The sequence below is a fragment of the Stigmatopora nigra genome, chromosome 2 (assembly GCF_051989575.1).
Source record: "Stigmatopora nigra isolate UIUO_SnigA chromosome 2, RoL_Snig_1.1, whole genome shotgun sequence".
NCBI classification, from domain to species: Eukaryota; Metazoa; Chordata; class Actinopteri; order Syngnathiformes; family Syngnathidae; genus Stigmatopora; species Stigmatopora nigra.
The window spans coordinates 862,888-878,818 of NC_135509.1; the positions used below are offsets into that span (position 1 = coordinate 862,888).

Here is a 15,931-nt window from a genome sequence, read left to right on the forward strand (position 1 = left end):
GAAAAAAGTTGGAACACCCCTCCTTTACCAAAGACAGTGGTTCATTCCTCTCCTGTACTGGCGGCAAATGATGAATTAGCGCGAAAACTACACTACGTATTTTAAATAAGTAAGTATGTATATTTTATTATGTTGTATATATTTTTATATATACTAAATACGTCAGACTTCTTATTGTGTTATTTGAGAACTTATTTTATAAACTAGTTGTTCGCTAAAGTCGGCAGCTGGTGTTGCACCTGATGCTAGCTAGCACGTAATCAGTAGCTGTGCTATCAGCTAGCAAAGAATGTAAACTTGGACGCTTTTAGTTTAACAATTTCAAGGTAAGGAGACAATAGTTTGGTCCTCGGGGACTAGAGAAGTTATTTTGGAACATTTTTGCTCAATAAGCCGAGTAAATTCGTTAAAGTTGGAATGAGCGAATGTCGAAAATGGGTTCAAAGTAGCGACTGGTTTGGGGAGTCTTGTCATTGTTTGAACTTAAAACACGTTTGGTAAGCAAAAGAACAAGAACATACTATATTTTTACATTTGTGAATGTATTATGTAAATAATAAAAGTTCTAAAAGACCAGCTAAGATAAAATATTTTAAAATATTATTGTGTAATATACATTTATAGGCAGTTGTAAGTACGTGTATATATCCTGTTTAGGCCCAGGGTAGCGCAGGAAATGTCCAATCCATTTTAACTAAACGTCTAGTACTGTCAATGGTAGCTATGGAGATCCAAAAAAAACTTTATTTATAGCATAACTTTACATAAATGTCAAACCCTCAATTTTGCCATTTTTTTGCAGGTCACCGACCCACCACAGACCTTTTTGTCCAACTCCCAGCCCAGATTCTCAGCCTACAAAATCTCTTCACCCAAATGAAATGGACGTCCATCTCCATCAATTCCGTCCAAAGAGGTACGTCCACCACCCTTTTCACACAACACGACATCATTTTATCTCCTGCCAAATTCCCCCCTTAGCAAATGCATCCGTAGTCTTCAAAGCGAATATTAGCGGCGTCGCTCTTGAGCATCCCTAAATAATTATTTTGTTTTTTGTTTTCGTATTATTTTTCCCCCCGACAAAGTCTTGAGGGTTGCTTGGTCCTTTCTGCCGCCGTCCAAACACCGGCTTCGAGTGCATGCAGCTGCGTATGAACGCCGCTCCGCTGTTTGTGTTTACTTTAATAATCAAAATAAGTCTTTGTTTCCGTGCCAGGACCTCCACAAATGTCTGAGGAAGCAAAAAAAACCCAGAATTCATTAGAGTGGACGCACAAAAAAAGGCGGAATATTAGATTAGCATGAGAATATGGCGGCCCCAAGTCGTCAACAATGGCCGCCGGCCCGCTTTTATTTCAATGGTTTACTTTGAGTCCGGCTGAAGATTCCATTAGCGCGGCAGAGACGAACGGCGACGCTAATTGGCGGCACGCGCGGGAGCGTCAAAATCTGAAGGGTTCTTGGCCGTCTTTAAAATGTGGCCAAATCGGTGAATTTCCAATAAGATGTCTTTGTGCTGGCTGACATGAAAAGGCAGGCCTTTTATAAACTTGTTTGTTTTGATTAATGCACATCAGAGGCATCATTTGCCTAAATTATGCAACCCGGCTAATTGAGTTGGTTTAAATAAGACAATTATGTCAATGTTAGTCTAAGCAAGGACTGATTAGTAATTGAGTTTATCGCGAGCCGCCGTCTAATCCGTTTAAAGCCGGAGAGTGGTGGCGACCAAAGAACCAAAGTTCATTTGCTGCCAAGCCTCCTCCACAAATGCTCTTTTTGCAAATATTGCAGAATCCCCCGTTCCCGTTAAAAATAATTGCGTCTACTCAGCAGACATGTCAGTCTAGTTTGATTGAGAGCAGCCGAAAAGGACCTTAGTACTCAAAAGATGTCACTAATTTTGCTAAATCTAAATAACTTTAGCAATCAAGCTAATTTTGCAATCCAATATCTAGGAATTACCTGATTTTTTGCGTTTCTCAAAGTGTCCACCGGAGGGCGCAAATTGCCACTCTTGGAAAATAATGCCATAAAAGTGCATCGTTAATTAATTTGCTAAAATTCGAATTTTCAAGAACTTTAAACATGGGCTCGTATCGTTAGAAAATAGATTTTAATCTACTCGGGGTAACAGAGTCATAATTGGCAGATACATGTCCAGACATTGAAATACTGCTCAGCTGAAAAAAGGGAGAAAAAAAGAGTCTGTTTTCACAGCTGTTTGACAGCGCAATATGATAGCAGACAAACTCTACCTCTTTTTTTCTTTTGAATCATCACGTCAAGTGATTGATGGGCATTTCAAACGCGTTACAAAGCGATATAAAACAAGTACAAGAATTGGACAAACGTGGGTGTAAACACTTTTTTTCCTTTGCGTTATGTGCTATTTTCATGACGCCAGCGTCACCACCATTCGGATCAACCGGTAGACATAAAAAAAATGGCGTAGTGTCCGCCGTTGAGGTTCCTCCACGTCATTTGCAGTCTTTTTTCTTTCCTCTAGTTGGTCCCTTTTCCCGAAAGTGGGCGTTTCCGGCCTGGGCTCTCAAAAGAGTCCGCCACGTAGAAATGCAAAAGGCGGAAGACCAAAGTTGAGCCGCCCGCCCGTCTTTTTACTTGGACTCTTGGGAGAGCTGTTCCAAAAGGGGGTTGGCTTCGCTTTCGGGGGTTTTCACGCTGTCCGTCCTCACGATGCAGGTGGGCCGGTGCAGGTTGAGCATGACCATTAACTGCTGCCTTTCCAGGCGGAGCTCCTCGATCTGAGCCTTCAGGTCCGAGTTGACCATCTCCAGACGCTCCGATTCCTGAAAACGGGACACCCGTGTTAGGCTCATCGGATGCAAAAAGGCTCCGGCACCCCCCTCGTGACCCAATGCGATCAACGAGTGCGTCAGTCGCGTGAGTTAGCGGACTTTCTCATGGGCGTCATCAACTCACTCTCTGGAGGAAGTCTGTTCGTTCCTTCTTCTTGTTTCGGCATCGTGCCGCCGCCACTTTGTTTTTCTCCCGCCGTCGTTTTCGCCTTTCTTCGTCCTCGTCCATCTGCCAACGCAGGAGTTTCACATGAGCCCGTCTCTATTTCACTTTCAACTTTTAGGGCGAGGGCTCGTCGCTTTTGCTAGCGCCAGCCGCTTTTTCTGCTTACGGGCGATCGTTCGCTTCCCCTTTTTTTTCCCCCCGCTCACCTCCGTCTTGATGGCGAGCGGCCTCTTTCCCAGCCGCCCCAGGAAATGCAGCGGCGAGAACATGGCGGCCAGTTTGAGCTGGTCGGTCAGCGTGGTGGCCGAGATGCCCGCCAGCGGGCCCAAGCAGGGCAGGGAGCCCGGCGCCAGCGAGGGCTCCGGTATCTGTCCCGGCATCATACCCGACCCGAGCCGGCCTCCGCCGCTGCTGTTGAAAAAAACAGAGCAATAGCTTTTAGTTTAATTTCCCCTTCATTCACGTTAAAGAATAATAATTTAAAAAAAAAATTCGGGTGGCACGGTGGAGTAGTGGTTAGCCCGTCGGTCTCGCAGTTCTGAGATCGAGAGTTCGATACCAAGTTTATGAATTTTGTATGTTTTTTTTTTTCAGGCTCATATGGCTTTTATCAGGGTACTCCTGTCCACCCCCCACATCCCAAAATATGCATGCTCGGCTAATATGGATGCTAACACCCCCCCCAAAAAGTCAAGCTGAACAAACGGCATCATTCAGGAACATTTGCACAATTTTCCGACATTTGCTAACGATATTCCCGATCGTCCCGCTCTTAGGTATTTTGGCAGGGGGCTACCCGGTCCGGACAGTTTGGACCCCCGCCCAACAAAAGCCCCTCTCAGACGGAAGGAAACAAAGAGCACTATTGTGCGAGGCCCTCAAACAGCTGACTGTGCCGCAAGCTGACGATCCAGGATGGATGATGGTAAGTCATACCCCATTTTTTCCCCCCAAACTTTCCCTGCAACGCTACTATACATTTCCACCCATTGAAAAAGGTTATGTAACTTAATTCAAACGTACCCCGCCCCTGCGTAATGTAAAGTGCCGCTCAAGTGTTTTTACAGTTGAACTCTCGTTATCGGCAAAACGTCAGGATCGTCTTTATCGGGTCGATAAAAATAGTACAATAACCATAAAATAGGACTAATATGCACCAAATAATGACAGATCAAATGAAAGCAAGCAACAATAAAAACGACAAATGCAATTTGATGTTATTGATTATCAGTGGCTGCCATTAAAACCGATGTTTTTTTAATTTATTTTTTCCCTCCAACTTGAACTTCCTGAGTTACGAGTACGAACACTTAACGGGCCAGTCGTTTTGGTCAACCTCTTCTTTTAGCGCTGCCTGATTTATTGGCTTCAAGGACAAGTTGGAGTGGAGAGCCAAAGTCAAATGAGGCATTTCATTCTTTGGTTCCTCCCTCCCCCTTTTTTGGGGGGGGACTTTTGTCCCTCCCCCTTTTCGCTCTCTCTCTCTCGCCCACTTGATGTATAACTCCTATTTACATGGCACTTGGCAGCCGTCTGTTGTTTTTGCTGGAAAGGAAAAGAACAAGACAGCTCTGGTCAAGATCTTTCTTCCACAAAATTGCCTCTCTGTGGAGAGGCACTGCGGGCGCCAAGGACTTTTCCTTTTGCGCTCGGGTAGGCGGAGCCATATCGCTCGCCACCATGAATGAATCCGCCAACTTTACAACTTGGCGAGATCCGTGACAAGACACAATTTTAATCTTTGTGACAGACAAACGAATCCCCTTCCTGTCCAGCAGGCAATCGCGGCTGACGACGAGGCGCTCTAACCTTATTTCCACTTTAGCCGTCACGTGAAAACTTTGGTGCTCTGACAGAAATAAAATACATTCACGGGACTATTGTCTCATGGGAAAACCCGACGTTTCTCCATCCTCCAACTCGATACAGAAATCCTCTTTGTTTACAAACGTGGCGTGGTCAAACGACATTCCGCCGACGTCCTAAAAGTCAAAACGCAACAGTCCCGCGTTTCATCCGTCCCCACTTTCAAGCCGCCGCCGTTGCACAAGCGCCCCTTCTCCCCAAAACGCTCGTTACAGCACATAACCTGAAAGATGGGTATTTTACTCTCCCGTTTGATGACGCAACGGCGTGACTGTGCTTTGGCAGCCGAGCAGAAAAAAAAGGCATTCTGCCTTTGGGGCGCACGCTAGCGCTCCGACAAAGACGCCCACACAAACCTGGGCGCAAAACGGCGGCGAAATGCACGTCCTTGCTGGCTAGCGCCCAAAAAGCGCTAGCTAGCCCGCGCTGGTGACAGCACGTCCTCTGTCTAGTTAGCTCCCTTTCCACCAGGACAATTAGCGGCGCTGTGGAATTCCGGCCCGCCGCGGCGCCTATTATCCGCATCCCCCTAAAAAAGAGCCACTTGCAAAAAAGACCCTCATTACTTTTCGAAAAAAAATCCATCAATGGCAGCCACTGAATTAAAAAAAAAAGTATTTTATGTTTCCACGTTAGCCAGCTAAGCGTTCAAATAACGTTAACGGCGCTCCGACATCCCGTTGTAAAAGCATCCGATTTACGGGAACACGCTTAAACCTTTCCAAGACTCAACAGCCAAAAAAAAAAACGAATAATTTTGTTGAGGTAAAGTAGCGAAGGCCACACGGCAACGTCGTTGAAATGTTCCGCTAAAGGGGCGATGGGTGAGAGCGGGCCGGGGGCCAAGGCACGTCGGTTCCCCTCCCTCGCAATCTCCGGCCAAGGTCTCAGCCATCATCATTATTACCATGTGCGCTAGCTAAACGCCGTCCACTCGCAGTCTTTCGCAATTCTCCGAGGAAAGCGGGAAACGGCTCGCAGGACAGGAAGAGTCCAAATATACAAGAAGCGAGCGCATTCCTCACAGTCCTCGTGCTATTTTGGCTTGAATTTGCCGTTAGCACGGCAGCCATTATGGCTCAGTTGCTTGGTCTCGTTTGTAACATTTTGTTAGCTAACTTAGCCATGCATCCTTGTTATGTTGACATTTTATTTAAAAATAATTTGTCTTTATCTTGGGTGGTCTCACAAGCCCCTCCCCCAATTCCAAACGCCGCAAATTGGAATTATTTCCCGGATCAGACTTGGATTAAAAACCAGCTTTGTGTCCACATCAGAAAATTTAATTTTAGAATTATGTCATCATTAACCTCCCTGTTGAAATGAATTAGACGTCCATAGCCGTCAACTAGGACCCCCCCCCCCCCCCCCTCGCCACAACACAGACATCCGCCGTGGCGACAGCTGTTTTGCTGGCCGATTAATCGCGGCACGCGAAAAGGTTCCAGGGGCGACAATCCGACACCGTCAGCATGCGATAACTTGCCCCCCGCCCCCCTCCCTCTCTTCGCCCCCCTCCCCGTCCTTTCAACAACCCCGTTAGCATGGGCGCGCTGGCCGTGGCCCGGCCCGCAATGCGTCTGCAGTCTGTTCACTGCGGCGCGGCTGCTCTGGGCTCCCCGCAGACCCGCTCCGAGGCATTTGGACTCAAAATAAACCACGCGCGCCCACGTCCGGCCCCTCGCCACCTTCAGCCCCGTCGTTCGCCGACGCGAGAGAGTGGCGCGGCGGCTAAAAAAAATCGCCGCTGGCCTCGCCCTAAGCCTTCCAAAAACAAACATTCTTACTTCCTTTCTTTCTCGCACACAGACGGGAGGTAACTTAAAGACCGGCGTTGGCATTTTTTTTCTTCTTCAATAGGCTACGCTTTAGTCATACGCGTCATGGCGGATTGCTTCAAAATAAAAGTTTGCTCAACGTAGATACTTACTCAGAGAGAACGTCTTCTGTCAATGGTGCAAGCGTGTCCGCACACTGTGAAGAAATTGCGTGATTAATGGCCGTTAAAAGTTGAAAGTAGATGTCAGAAAAAGGTCAAACGCGAGAGGGCAATCCCATCATTTTTCGACTGTTAAAATTGCATTTGAATGGAGACGCGTGCTAGCGCTTTTAAATCCCCGCTATTGTTTACTACAGTGTATTCAGAACTGCCCCTATTGTTCAAATTATGAATGGTTTGACTTTGACATTCATGTTTTACTGTTTTGTTTTGATTGTCTTTCTGTGTTGTGGACTTCATGTGACTTTTATTGATGTCAATTGTCTGAAAAGTACTTTGAATTCAGGTTAAGTTCCATTATGCTAGTCTTTTAAAATAAATACTCATTTTACTTGCTCTCACTTTCCCATTTAAACTTGTAAGTACAACTTTATAAACATTTAGGTTGGTAAACATAGTTTAGCTCCGTCAATGCAATACAAAATCTGATGTAATCTATAGTTTAAATGCTTGTTTTTTTTTTTTAATCGATTGAAATTATTTTTTTTAAAAAGGCTCCCATCTAGCGTGGAAGGAAGTTCGCTAGTCGTCATCCTGCGACGTGTTGAGGTTACATAACTGTTTCGAGAGCGGCATAATTGACACAAACACTCGCCTTTGTTACATTTATTTAATAAAAAAAATACATCAAATTTGCATCTGGTGAGAAATAAATGACTTTTGATCCGGGGCGAATAAACAAGCGTGCGCCATAACAACGTTGCATGTATCACGCGAGGGGCGAATGAAAGTTTACAAGTCGTCAAATATTTGCGGTATCGATATAATCGGCAGCGCATGCTCGAGCAGCGGCCATTGTAGTGAAGAAACGCTTTATAAATAAATTAATAAATCAAAGAAAAATATGCAAATGCACTGCAAAACTTAAACCCGACATAGCGATCAAAAATAATTTAAAAAGAAAATAAACTAGGCAAGTCGCCGCTTACCTGTTGTGCGCCCTTTATAAAATAATAATAAAAATATTAATAATAATAAAGAACGGCAGGAAGAGTCCGGAAGCTGCGAGCGAAACTCGGGATCTTGTTTGTTTTTAAAACACTCGGCGACGGGTTCGGGGACTAGCCCGAGTCGTTGCATCAGCCCGTTTAAGTAGCGGAGGGCCAGCACTGGGAGCGCTTCGGAATGCGGAAGTGGCCGCGCATGAGAAACAAATCGTGCAGGAGGACAGGACGGGCGGGGCTGGAGGCGGGGCTCGGGCCGAGGGAGCCGAGGAGGCCGATGGCAACGCATCTCCCGCCCCCTAGCAACCCAAAAACATACACAAAGCGCCAGCGGAAAAATTCTGTCGCCAGTGCGCATGCTCCTATGTCCGCGATGGATTCCAAATAGTTTAGCTGCTCATGTTGTAACCAGGTGAAATTTCATGGAACTTATTAAGTCGCATTGACGCAGAGAGACGTCCAATTCATTTGAATTGTGGATTCCTTATCATTTTAATCAATGTTACTCTTGCTTAAAAATTCACAAAAAAATCAGTTTATTTTTATTCAATGTATTAAAATTAGGTTAAAGAAGTTGTTATTTGCTGCTGGCCCCTCACAGTCCAAATTTATTGGTCGTCTATCCCCCGTCAATGACACTCGAGTTGGATGATAATGATCTTACCTGAAAGCTATTTTCAAATGTAGATGTGATTGATTATAGATGCTCTCAGGCCTCCTAGTCCAATTGAATTGTACGTCTGTCACATTTGACAGGTTAAAGGAGTTCCTTCATTGTTTTTATTGCCTTTATTTAACCTTCATTTGCTCCCCTGTTTTTAGCGCCTTTCATTGACCGGCAGGGCCAACCTCACACGTCGCTGGAAACGATGTTATTGCAGCTGGCTCGCCAACTCGGGCGCCATAAATCTCGCACTCGAGGTGAAACCGCCATCTTTATTTGTCTTGAAACGCTCCTTAAGTGCTTTTCACTTGACTCGCAATTTACTGTTGTTTTGTGGGAACCCCAAAACCCCAATATCTCCCTTTGTGTCTTTACTACTCTCTAGCGGCGAAACATGGAAATGACACCTCTGTGATGCATCACCCAGAAGAAGAAAAAAGACAATTTGACGCTTCTTCCAGAGCAGGTGATGTTAAAACATCCAATTCTTCCATGAATCTCCTCCAAACATCGTTCTCTACACGCTTACTCAATTGTTCCACCACAAATACGCGACCCGGGTTATTCCGGGCCCCCCTCCCGAGGAAAAATACTCCACTCCGTTCCCCTTTTGTTAGCTTCTAATTTGGTTCTGCTGTGATTTATGCGTCGCATGTGGGGGGGTCGCCGGTGCTGGCGTGCGTCACAGTCGCTCCAAACATAGACCTGGAACACATTTCAGAGGTGGCGAGCGGGGTTAATAAAGCGGGAGCCCTCGTAAAAGACGCCCCAAGTGGGTCGGGGAGGGCAGGACGGGGCCAGGTATGACTTTTAAGGGCTAAATTCGACCTAGCCGTGTACACTTGAAGGCGCTGGAAAATTGGAACGCTGCCCGTCACTCGGGTCTCGCAGTCCTGGGCTCGAGGGCTCGAACCCGAGTGGCTTTTCACTGTGGGGACTTTGCCATAGTTAGCTGGGATAGGCTCCAGCAACCCCAGTGACCCTTGTGAGGCTAAGCGGAGGATACTACTTCCCGATTTTCATTATTATGAAGGCCCACTATCACCTCTGAGGGAAATACCCCGCTCACCAGACGCCAAAATGCCCAGTCCCGTCGCCTATTATTGACTCATCCCCGATTCCTCACCGCGTTGTAGACATAATAAGGCGGGTCGTCCCTCAGAGTTCCTTCCTCCTTTCTTCTTCTTCTTCTCCTTTTGGGATATTATCGGCCGGCCGGCGCAGACGTTTGCGCTTTGCACATTAGAAAATGTTTTCATAAATTTCATAAGAGGAGGGCAGAATGGGAAGTTGGCAGGCCAAACCCACGTAACCGTGCAAAATGGCTGCCCGGGTGCCAACTTACTATTCAATTGTAAAAACAAAACAACATGTGCAGAGTCCAATATATACTATATTTAAATATAAATGTGTAGAAAAAGCACACCTACTTAAAAAAAAAAAGTTTTTTGTTGTTGTTTTATTTATTTTGTGTGTGCTTTTCTTTGTGTTTGTTCTATTTACATAGCTGGCTAGCGCTATAGCAAGCTAGCTTCTACGTTATGACACATAGTATTTGTATCCATTCTCAGCTAGCCAACTACTAGCATCATGTCATTGCCGCGTTTGTTGTAGCATAGCCGACCCCCCTTTTGCGCATGTGTGCGTCTGACTTTCTCGTTGCCATAGAAACACAACAGCCACTGCCCCCTCCGCGCCAAATTTGGTCAGCGGAAGTGAGGTAGAAGCGCGGCAGCGTGGTGACGTCACGGTCGCGTCGCTGCGGAGTTGTCTGTTGCTTTTGCGGCCGAGCAGAAAAAGCGCATGAATAAGTCATTAAATCAGACTCCCACTCCTTTTTATTTGATGTAATCCCGCTTCTAATTTTAGCTATGAAGAGTATTTTGTTTTGGTGGGGCTTCAAGTTTGCTTCTTTGTCCTCAAATCCAACACTTTGCAAATAATTTACCCTGAAAATTGTCAGCTGAGCAACACTCAAACGACAGTTTTTATTTGTTGTTTTGCACGATATATTTCCTACATGTAAAAAAATATACTATGTCATAAAATACAAGGAGAGCATGACATTCACATTGAATTGTCACATTACAGCGATATACACACATGAACATGTCAGAGGCTACACTTTTATAACAACCCTGCTACATTTTTGTATTTGTTACGCCACAATTTGTCAATCACACAGATTCAGCTTCACATTATACATATAATCTTCTATTAGAAGTCATTTTCATGCATTTGTTTTTGAAACTGCACCACACAAATAGAAGAATTCACCCTTACAATATGTAAACATCATCTTCTAAACAACAGTAAACACAGAAAAACAAAATGTGAAGCTAGTTTGGTGCAGTACCACGTTTGGCCACATCACTCCATTTGGCGCTGTAGCCTGGTATAGGACATGCAGCATAAGAGAGTAAATTGTTCTACTATTTCTCGTCTTTCGCCATGTGACGTAAATATCTCACGTAAAGTACTTTGAAAAGTACATTTTAATACGTTTGAGAATTTGTCGGGGTAAAACGATCATTGCATAACCATCTTTTTCCTTTTTTTGTTTTTTTTTTTTTTTTGCATTCACAGAGCCAGAAGCGTAGGCGAGTTGAGACAACCCTCGAACCCGCCGCCGTCCGCCAAAGCGTCCATGTCGTCCAAGTCGAAGGAGAAGACGTCGGCGCAAGATTGGGCCAGCGGCGATCCCAGTCCTTCCAGGTCGTCGGCCACCGATCTGTACAAGGTCTCCCAGTCGGGCGAGACGCTCGGGTCGGCCACGTCGGGGACGGACACCCCGCCCGTCCCCCGTCCCTTGGATGGGCCGTCCTCCGGCCCGGGGACCGAGTCGTCCAGGTCGTCCGGCGTCATGTGGCGGGCGCACAGCAGGACGTCGCGATCGCCGGAGATGGCCGAGAGGCGGGGCTCCTCTCTTCGGGGGGACCGGCTCGCGTCCTCGTCTTCAGTCTTGTCGTCCCGGAGGTGGCAGGAAGGCCCGTGGGAGGACAAGAGACGCTCCAGCCGCTCCTTCTCCTGGAGGAGCTCGCCGATTTCCGACTGGAGGTCGGACTTGATGTCTTCTAGCCGGTCGCTCTCCTGAGGGGAAAGAAACGCAACGATTGGACGTCGTCTATCGCCGGCAATGGTAAGTCACATTCTTTATTTTTTATTAATATTTTCCTCCACTGCACTCACAGCTTGCAGAGTGTCAATCAGATCCCGTCGGCGGTTTCGACATTTTGCGGCAGCGATTTTGTTCCTCTCTCGGCGAATCTTCCTCCTCTCATCTTCTTCTTTGGATGGCTTGAGAGATAAAAACAAAGTTTTTTTGTCACCATTAATTCAAGTCAATTTGTTCCAAATCCAGATTTGCTTCTCCATCATAAAAGACCACCCACATCCAGATGGTAATGTGCCAATCTTCCATCTGGAATAAACATTTGGAACTTCATCTTAATTTAAATCTCCCCCTGAAAATGCTTTTAATGTGATTTTCATTGAAGGCGATTGACTTCCAATCCCTTTTTGGCCAACGAAAACCGATTGGACGTCTGTGGCCGTCAATGCCCCGTGGAATATATCTGAAAGATGAGCTAGTACGTGACGTCCATGCCGTGACTGCTGATGTGGAGGCGCTGCTGCAGCACGTGCACGCACGGACATGCACACATTGTCCTTTAAACCAAAAAAAAAAAACTAAAAAAAAATCAAGCGTCCCCTTATTGCAAATTGGAATTTGTGTGTTATCATCATCTGACTTTTTCTACCTTATCTCTCTGTCCTTTTCTGCAGCCTGGCGTCTTTGCTTTTTTGCTGGAAGACGTCTGGCTCCCCCTGGCTTCGCGAAGCGATACGCGGCGCTTCCTCCACGCCGGCGAGGAACCGCCTGACGTGGGGACGAGACGGTCTGAAGCACCCCCGCTGTCGGCGTCCTACAAAGGTGTGGAAAAAAATCCCATCATTTATAACTCGCACTTAAATGAAGCATTTTTTTACATACGTCGTCGTGGTCCGCTGACAAAGACAAACAGTCCCGATTGTCCCCACCAGGCGATGCTGTGCTGCAGCCGGACGAGTCGGAGGAATAATCCCGGTACATCCTTATTATTATATCTCTTAATCAATAATTCACCGGCGTCAATAATTGAAACGTCACTCGTCTTCTTCCATTTGCCAGCTTGGCGAAGGCTTGAGTGCGGCGAGTGGCGAGGAGGACCCCCCCTTTTATAGTCGCCTGGATTTTATGAATGAAACAAGGGAGAGCAAACCATTCGGTAAGGGGGGGGGGGGATAAAAAACACAATCTTGTTCAATATCAATGTTTAGCAAATAGAAAAATGTCATTGAGACGGATTCAAATATTTAAAAATGATGGGAAAAATTAATGTAACTAGATGAGGCTAATTTAAGCCCCCCGCCACCCTCAATCGTGCACGTGAAAGAGTGCCCCCTTTCGTCATGAATGAACGACGTCACCGAATGCATGCACTTTGCCCATCATTTTCCGCCAAATTGATGCATATGACGTTTTGCCAATCACATCAAAATATGTATTAGAATGAAGAGCTGTTCTTTATGATAAATACTTCATTTTGTGCATTGCAGATGGCAGCCATCATTTTCACAATGCTGCGTTACACAATCCCTCAAGGTGACGTCACGTGACCCAGTGGAGTCCAGCTTTTACATTGAATCGAGGTATGACATTTTAAATGATCTTTTCCATGTAAAATAATGCAAAAGTAGAGCTATCAAAAATGGACACATCCTGCCTTATATGGTGCTTCCGGGGAACAGGGGCGCTCGTGTACAAAGCTAGACAGGGGGAGGCTGGGGGGGTACTTGGGAGGGTCTAGACGTAACAAAGACAGAGAAGGGGAGGGAGGGGGTGCCTAAGCATAGTAATGACCCCAATAATTTACTGCATTGCTTCACATAATGTAAAAAAATGCGACGTAAATTTCCCCCTTTTAAATGCCATTGACAACAACAATGCAAAGAATAACAACCATTTGCACTGAATTAATTCTCACTTTTTAATGTGTCCTAAAATTGGAGGCAACTTTCATTGACCTCATTAAAACTTAATGTTTGATCAGTAAGACTGCCAATGATACATTTGAAATGATTTAATAATCTCCCTCCTTTTGACATTGGCATTTACGTACTTGCACTGTCAAATGACCTAGATAGAGTTTCCAAAAGCCTTTGTGGAACCTTCTGGTGTCTCCCCCTTTGCACTGGTGTCCCGGTCTGTCTGCAAAAGTCTTCCCCTGACTTGACTAATGTGATTTCTACGGGCTATTTTTAGCTCCGTGACATCACAAAGGCATTCAAAGTGGCGGTCCGGGACCAGTGGGGGGGCTGCTACATTGTGCTGCTCCAAGAGAATAAAAAAGGGGGCCTCGTCTGCTTCCCGGCAGCCAGTTGCCCCTCTGCCAGGAAGGGGCATTCATTCCCGGCACCCCGGATTCCCAGTCGCCCCTAAAGGCAGCGTGAGTGAGAGCGACAAGGCTTGTTTTCACCCCCCCTATAAGCCAATTGATTTACGCTAACTCACGAAAAGTCAGGCGACGTCACGTGTAATAATAGTCTTCCCATTCGGCAAGATGTTGCCAACCGAGCGTCCCAAACAAACCGACAACCAAGACGCCACAAGCTAATCGCTGGCGAGGTGTCCCCTTTCAGCCTTACGCAAACAAAGAGCGCGTAATGACGCCACGTCTCACTCGGTGGGCCTTCTGGAAGATTCTCCCCTGACGACACATTTGGTGTCGTCAGGGGAGAAAGCAGTATTGTTGTTTTTTTTCTTGCGTGCGAAGTGGCACCTCTTTGTCCTCGTAAACAATCTCCGTCGTCCCGTGAAGGCAGCGCGTCACTGCCGCGAAAGGGGTGGAGTGTCGTCATGGCTACCGGGAATGTTCAACAACAACAAGCAGTGCAGGAAAGAGAAACACACACACAAAAGCCTTCGGGCCGTGTTAACTGACGTAAACCACTCAATAATTCATGAGGCCTGCAAAATGTGGGCTATTTTTTTTCACTTTTCAATATTTACATGGAGTTTTTCTTTTAGAGACAGTTACCTTATCTGTATATATAGTATTAAAGTATATTATACACATTTCGATGCCCATCTAGTTTTACCAATTATATACATATACACATACACATATGTACATTATTTACTATCCAATATACTTTTCTCATAACAACACCGTCATTAACGATGCATTCCAGTGAAATTGAATGTATTATGAACGACATTAGTAATATTTCATCATTTTTTGTACATCGAAAATAACTCGATAATAATGCACAATGCTTTTTTTGGCTGCAAATGCCCTTTAAAGCTGTTAAATTGGCCATCAGTGGTTGCAAATGAGTCAGTGTTGGTACAATGTCTTTCTTCTGTTGCATCACGAGTGCCTCAAAAGTCGGTGTCTGTTCCACACTCACACTTGAATTGCGTCACCGTCGCTCGCCTCCTGCCATCGAGACGTTCCTGGGAATCGAAAATCTTGACCTCGGCCCTACCCACTGTTGCGTTATCTCGACTAACCGCCATCTTCTTTGTGCTCTCTATCTAGGTTAAAGGATTCCCTCCCTCCCTCCCTCCTTGGGAAACACCTTTTTGTGGAAAAGTACACACGCGGCGGCGGCGCCCACGTACGCAAACATCTCGTTTGGCCAGTACGACACGCCCGTCCGTCTTCTCGGTGAAGGGTACGAACGCCGCCTGGGGCTTCGCTGGCGGGCGGGTGCCGTCCTTGGGAATGTGAGTACCTCCGATGACGCCACAAAGACCGCCAATGACGGCCATGTATGTCTGTGCTACGTTTTTCTCAGGTTCGATATTGGAAACTATTTCACTCGTGCAGAAATACCGGAGTTCTGCTTCTGAGAACAACAAAAATCTGGTATGAAAAGTTTTTTTAAGTCAAATAATCAGTCCATAGCATGAACAGCAAAAATTAAGATGATTGACTCATCTTATTTTGAATGTATTAATATTTCATCTCATGATTTGTGATTAATTAATTTTCTATTCCTTTTTTAGGTCCTTTTCATTCAATGGTGATATGATTGGACGTCTATTTGTGCCATTTGCAGCCTTGGGAGTTGGACACAAAATCATTCTATCAGGTAATAAACATTTAATTTAGTCATGTCATTTTTTAATCATTTTTTTTAAAAGAGTTCATTGAATTGAAATGTCATTTGTTACAAGTAGGTCACACCCAAATTGAGAACATTACGTTATAACGCAAGAAAAGAAGTCCTCCCGTGCTTGCGTGCGTACCTTTCCCTTTTTTTTCCCTTTTTTTGCTGAGCCTTATCTTTTTTGGTAGTCGAGTACTTTTCACAACAAGCCGACTGTTTGTTGTTTTACGTAACTTGAAGTCGCTCGCTGGCTCGCTCGGCCCCGCTCTCGCATTTACCAGCAGTGCCCGCCCCTTTTTACAGGATGCGCCA

At 45.7% G+C, this 15,931-nt stretch overlaps 3 protein-coding genes across 4 annotated transcripts; 1 reads left to right on the plus strand and 2 right to left on the minus strand.

Moving 5' to 3' along the window:
* The first annotated feature begins 7 nt into the window (after positions 1–7).
* LOC144208938 (uncharacterized) lies at positions 8–15,082 on the plus strand. The gene is made up of 11 exons (XM_077735039.1): positions 8–109; positions 803–916; positions 3,765–3,913; positions 8,620–8,718; positions 8,847–8,927; positions 11,048–11,600; positions 12,248–12,395; positions 12,506–12,548; positions 12,633–12,729; positions 13,061–13,153; positions 15,046–15,082. The coding sequence occupies exons 2-5, from the start codon at positions 877–879 to the stop codon at positions 8,874–8,876; spliced, it is 318 nt and encodes a 105-aa protein (XP_077591165.1). The 5' UTR covers positions 8–109; positions 803–876; the 3' UTR covers positions 8,877–8,927; positions 11,048–11,600; positions 12,248–12,395; positions 12,506–12,548; positions 12,633–12,729; positions 13,061–13,153; positions 15,046–15,082.
* Positions 2,105–7,981, minus strand: LOC144208932 (jun dimerization protein 2-like). The gene is made up of 5 exons (XM_077735028.1): positions 7,783–7,981; positions 6,785–6,828; positions 3,195–3,399; positions 2,947–3,051; positions 2,105–2,813 (listed from the first exon to the last, which is right to left on the minus strand). The coding sequence occupies exons 3-5, from the start codon at positions 3,369–3,371 to the stop codon at positions 2,622–2,624; spliced, it is 474 nt and encodes a 157-aa protein (XP_077591154.1). The 5' UTR covers positions 3,372–3,399; positions 6,785–6,828; positions 7,783–7,981; the 3' UTR covers positions 2,105–2,621.
* LOC144208909 (protein c-Fos) lies at positions 10,418–14,290 on the minus strand. Of its 2 annotated transcripts, none has more exons than XM_077735006.1 (5): positions 14,016–14,290; positions 12,456–12,689; positions 12,223–12,387; positions 11,651–11,758; positions 10,418–11,551 (listed from the first exon to the last, which is right to left on the minus strand). In XM_077735006.1, the coding sequence occupies exons 2-5, from the start codon at positions 12,552–12,554 to the stop codon at positions 11,042–11,044; spliced, it is 882 nt and encodes a 293-aa protein (XP_077591132.1). In that variant the 5' UTR covers positions 12,555–12,689; positions 14,016–14,290; the 3' UTR covers positions 10,418–11,041. The 2 variants fall into 2 exon arrangements, with proteins under 2 accessions (XP_077591132.1, XP_077591124.1); XM_077734998.1 differs by having other exon boundaries at positions 13,624–14,290.
* Positions 15,083–15,931: the final 849 nt, after the last annotated feature.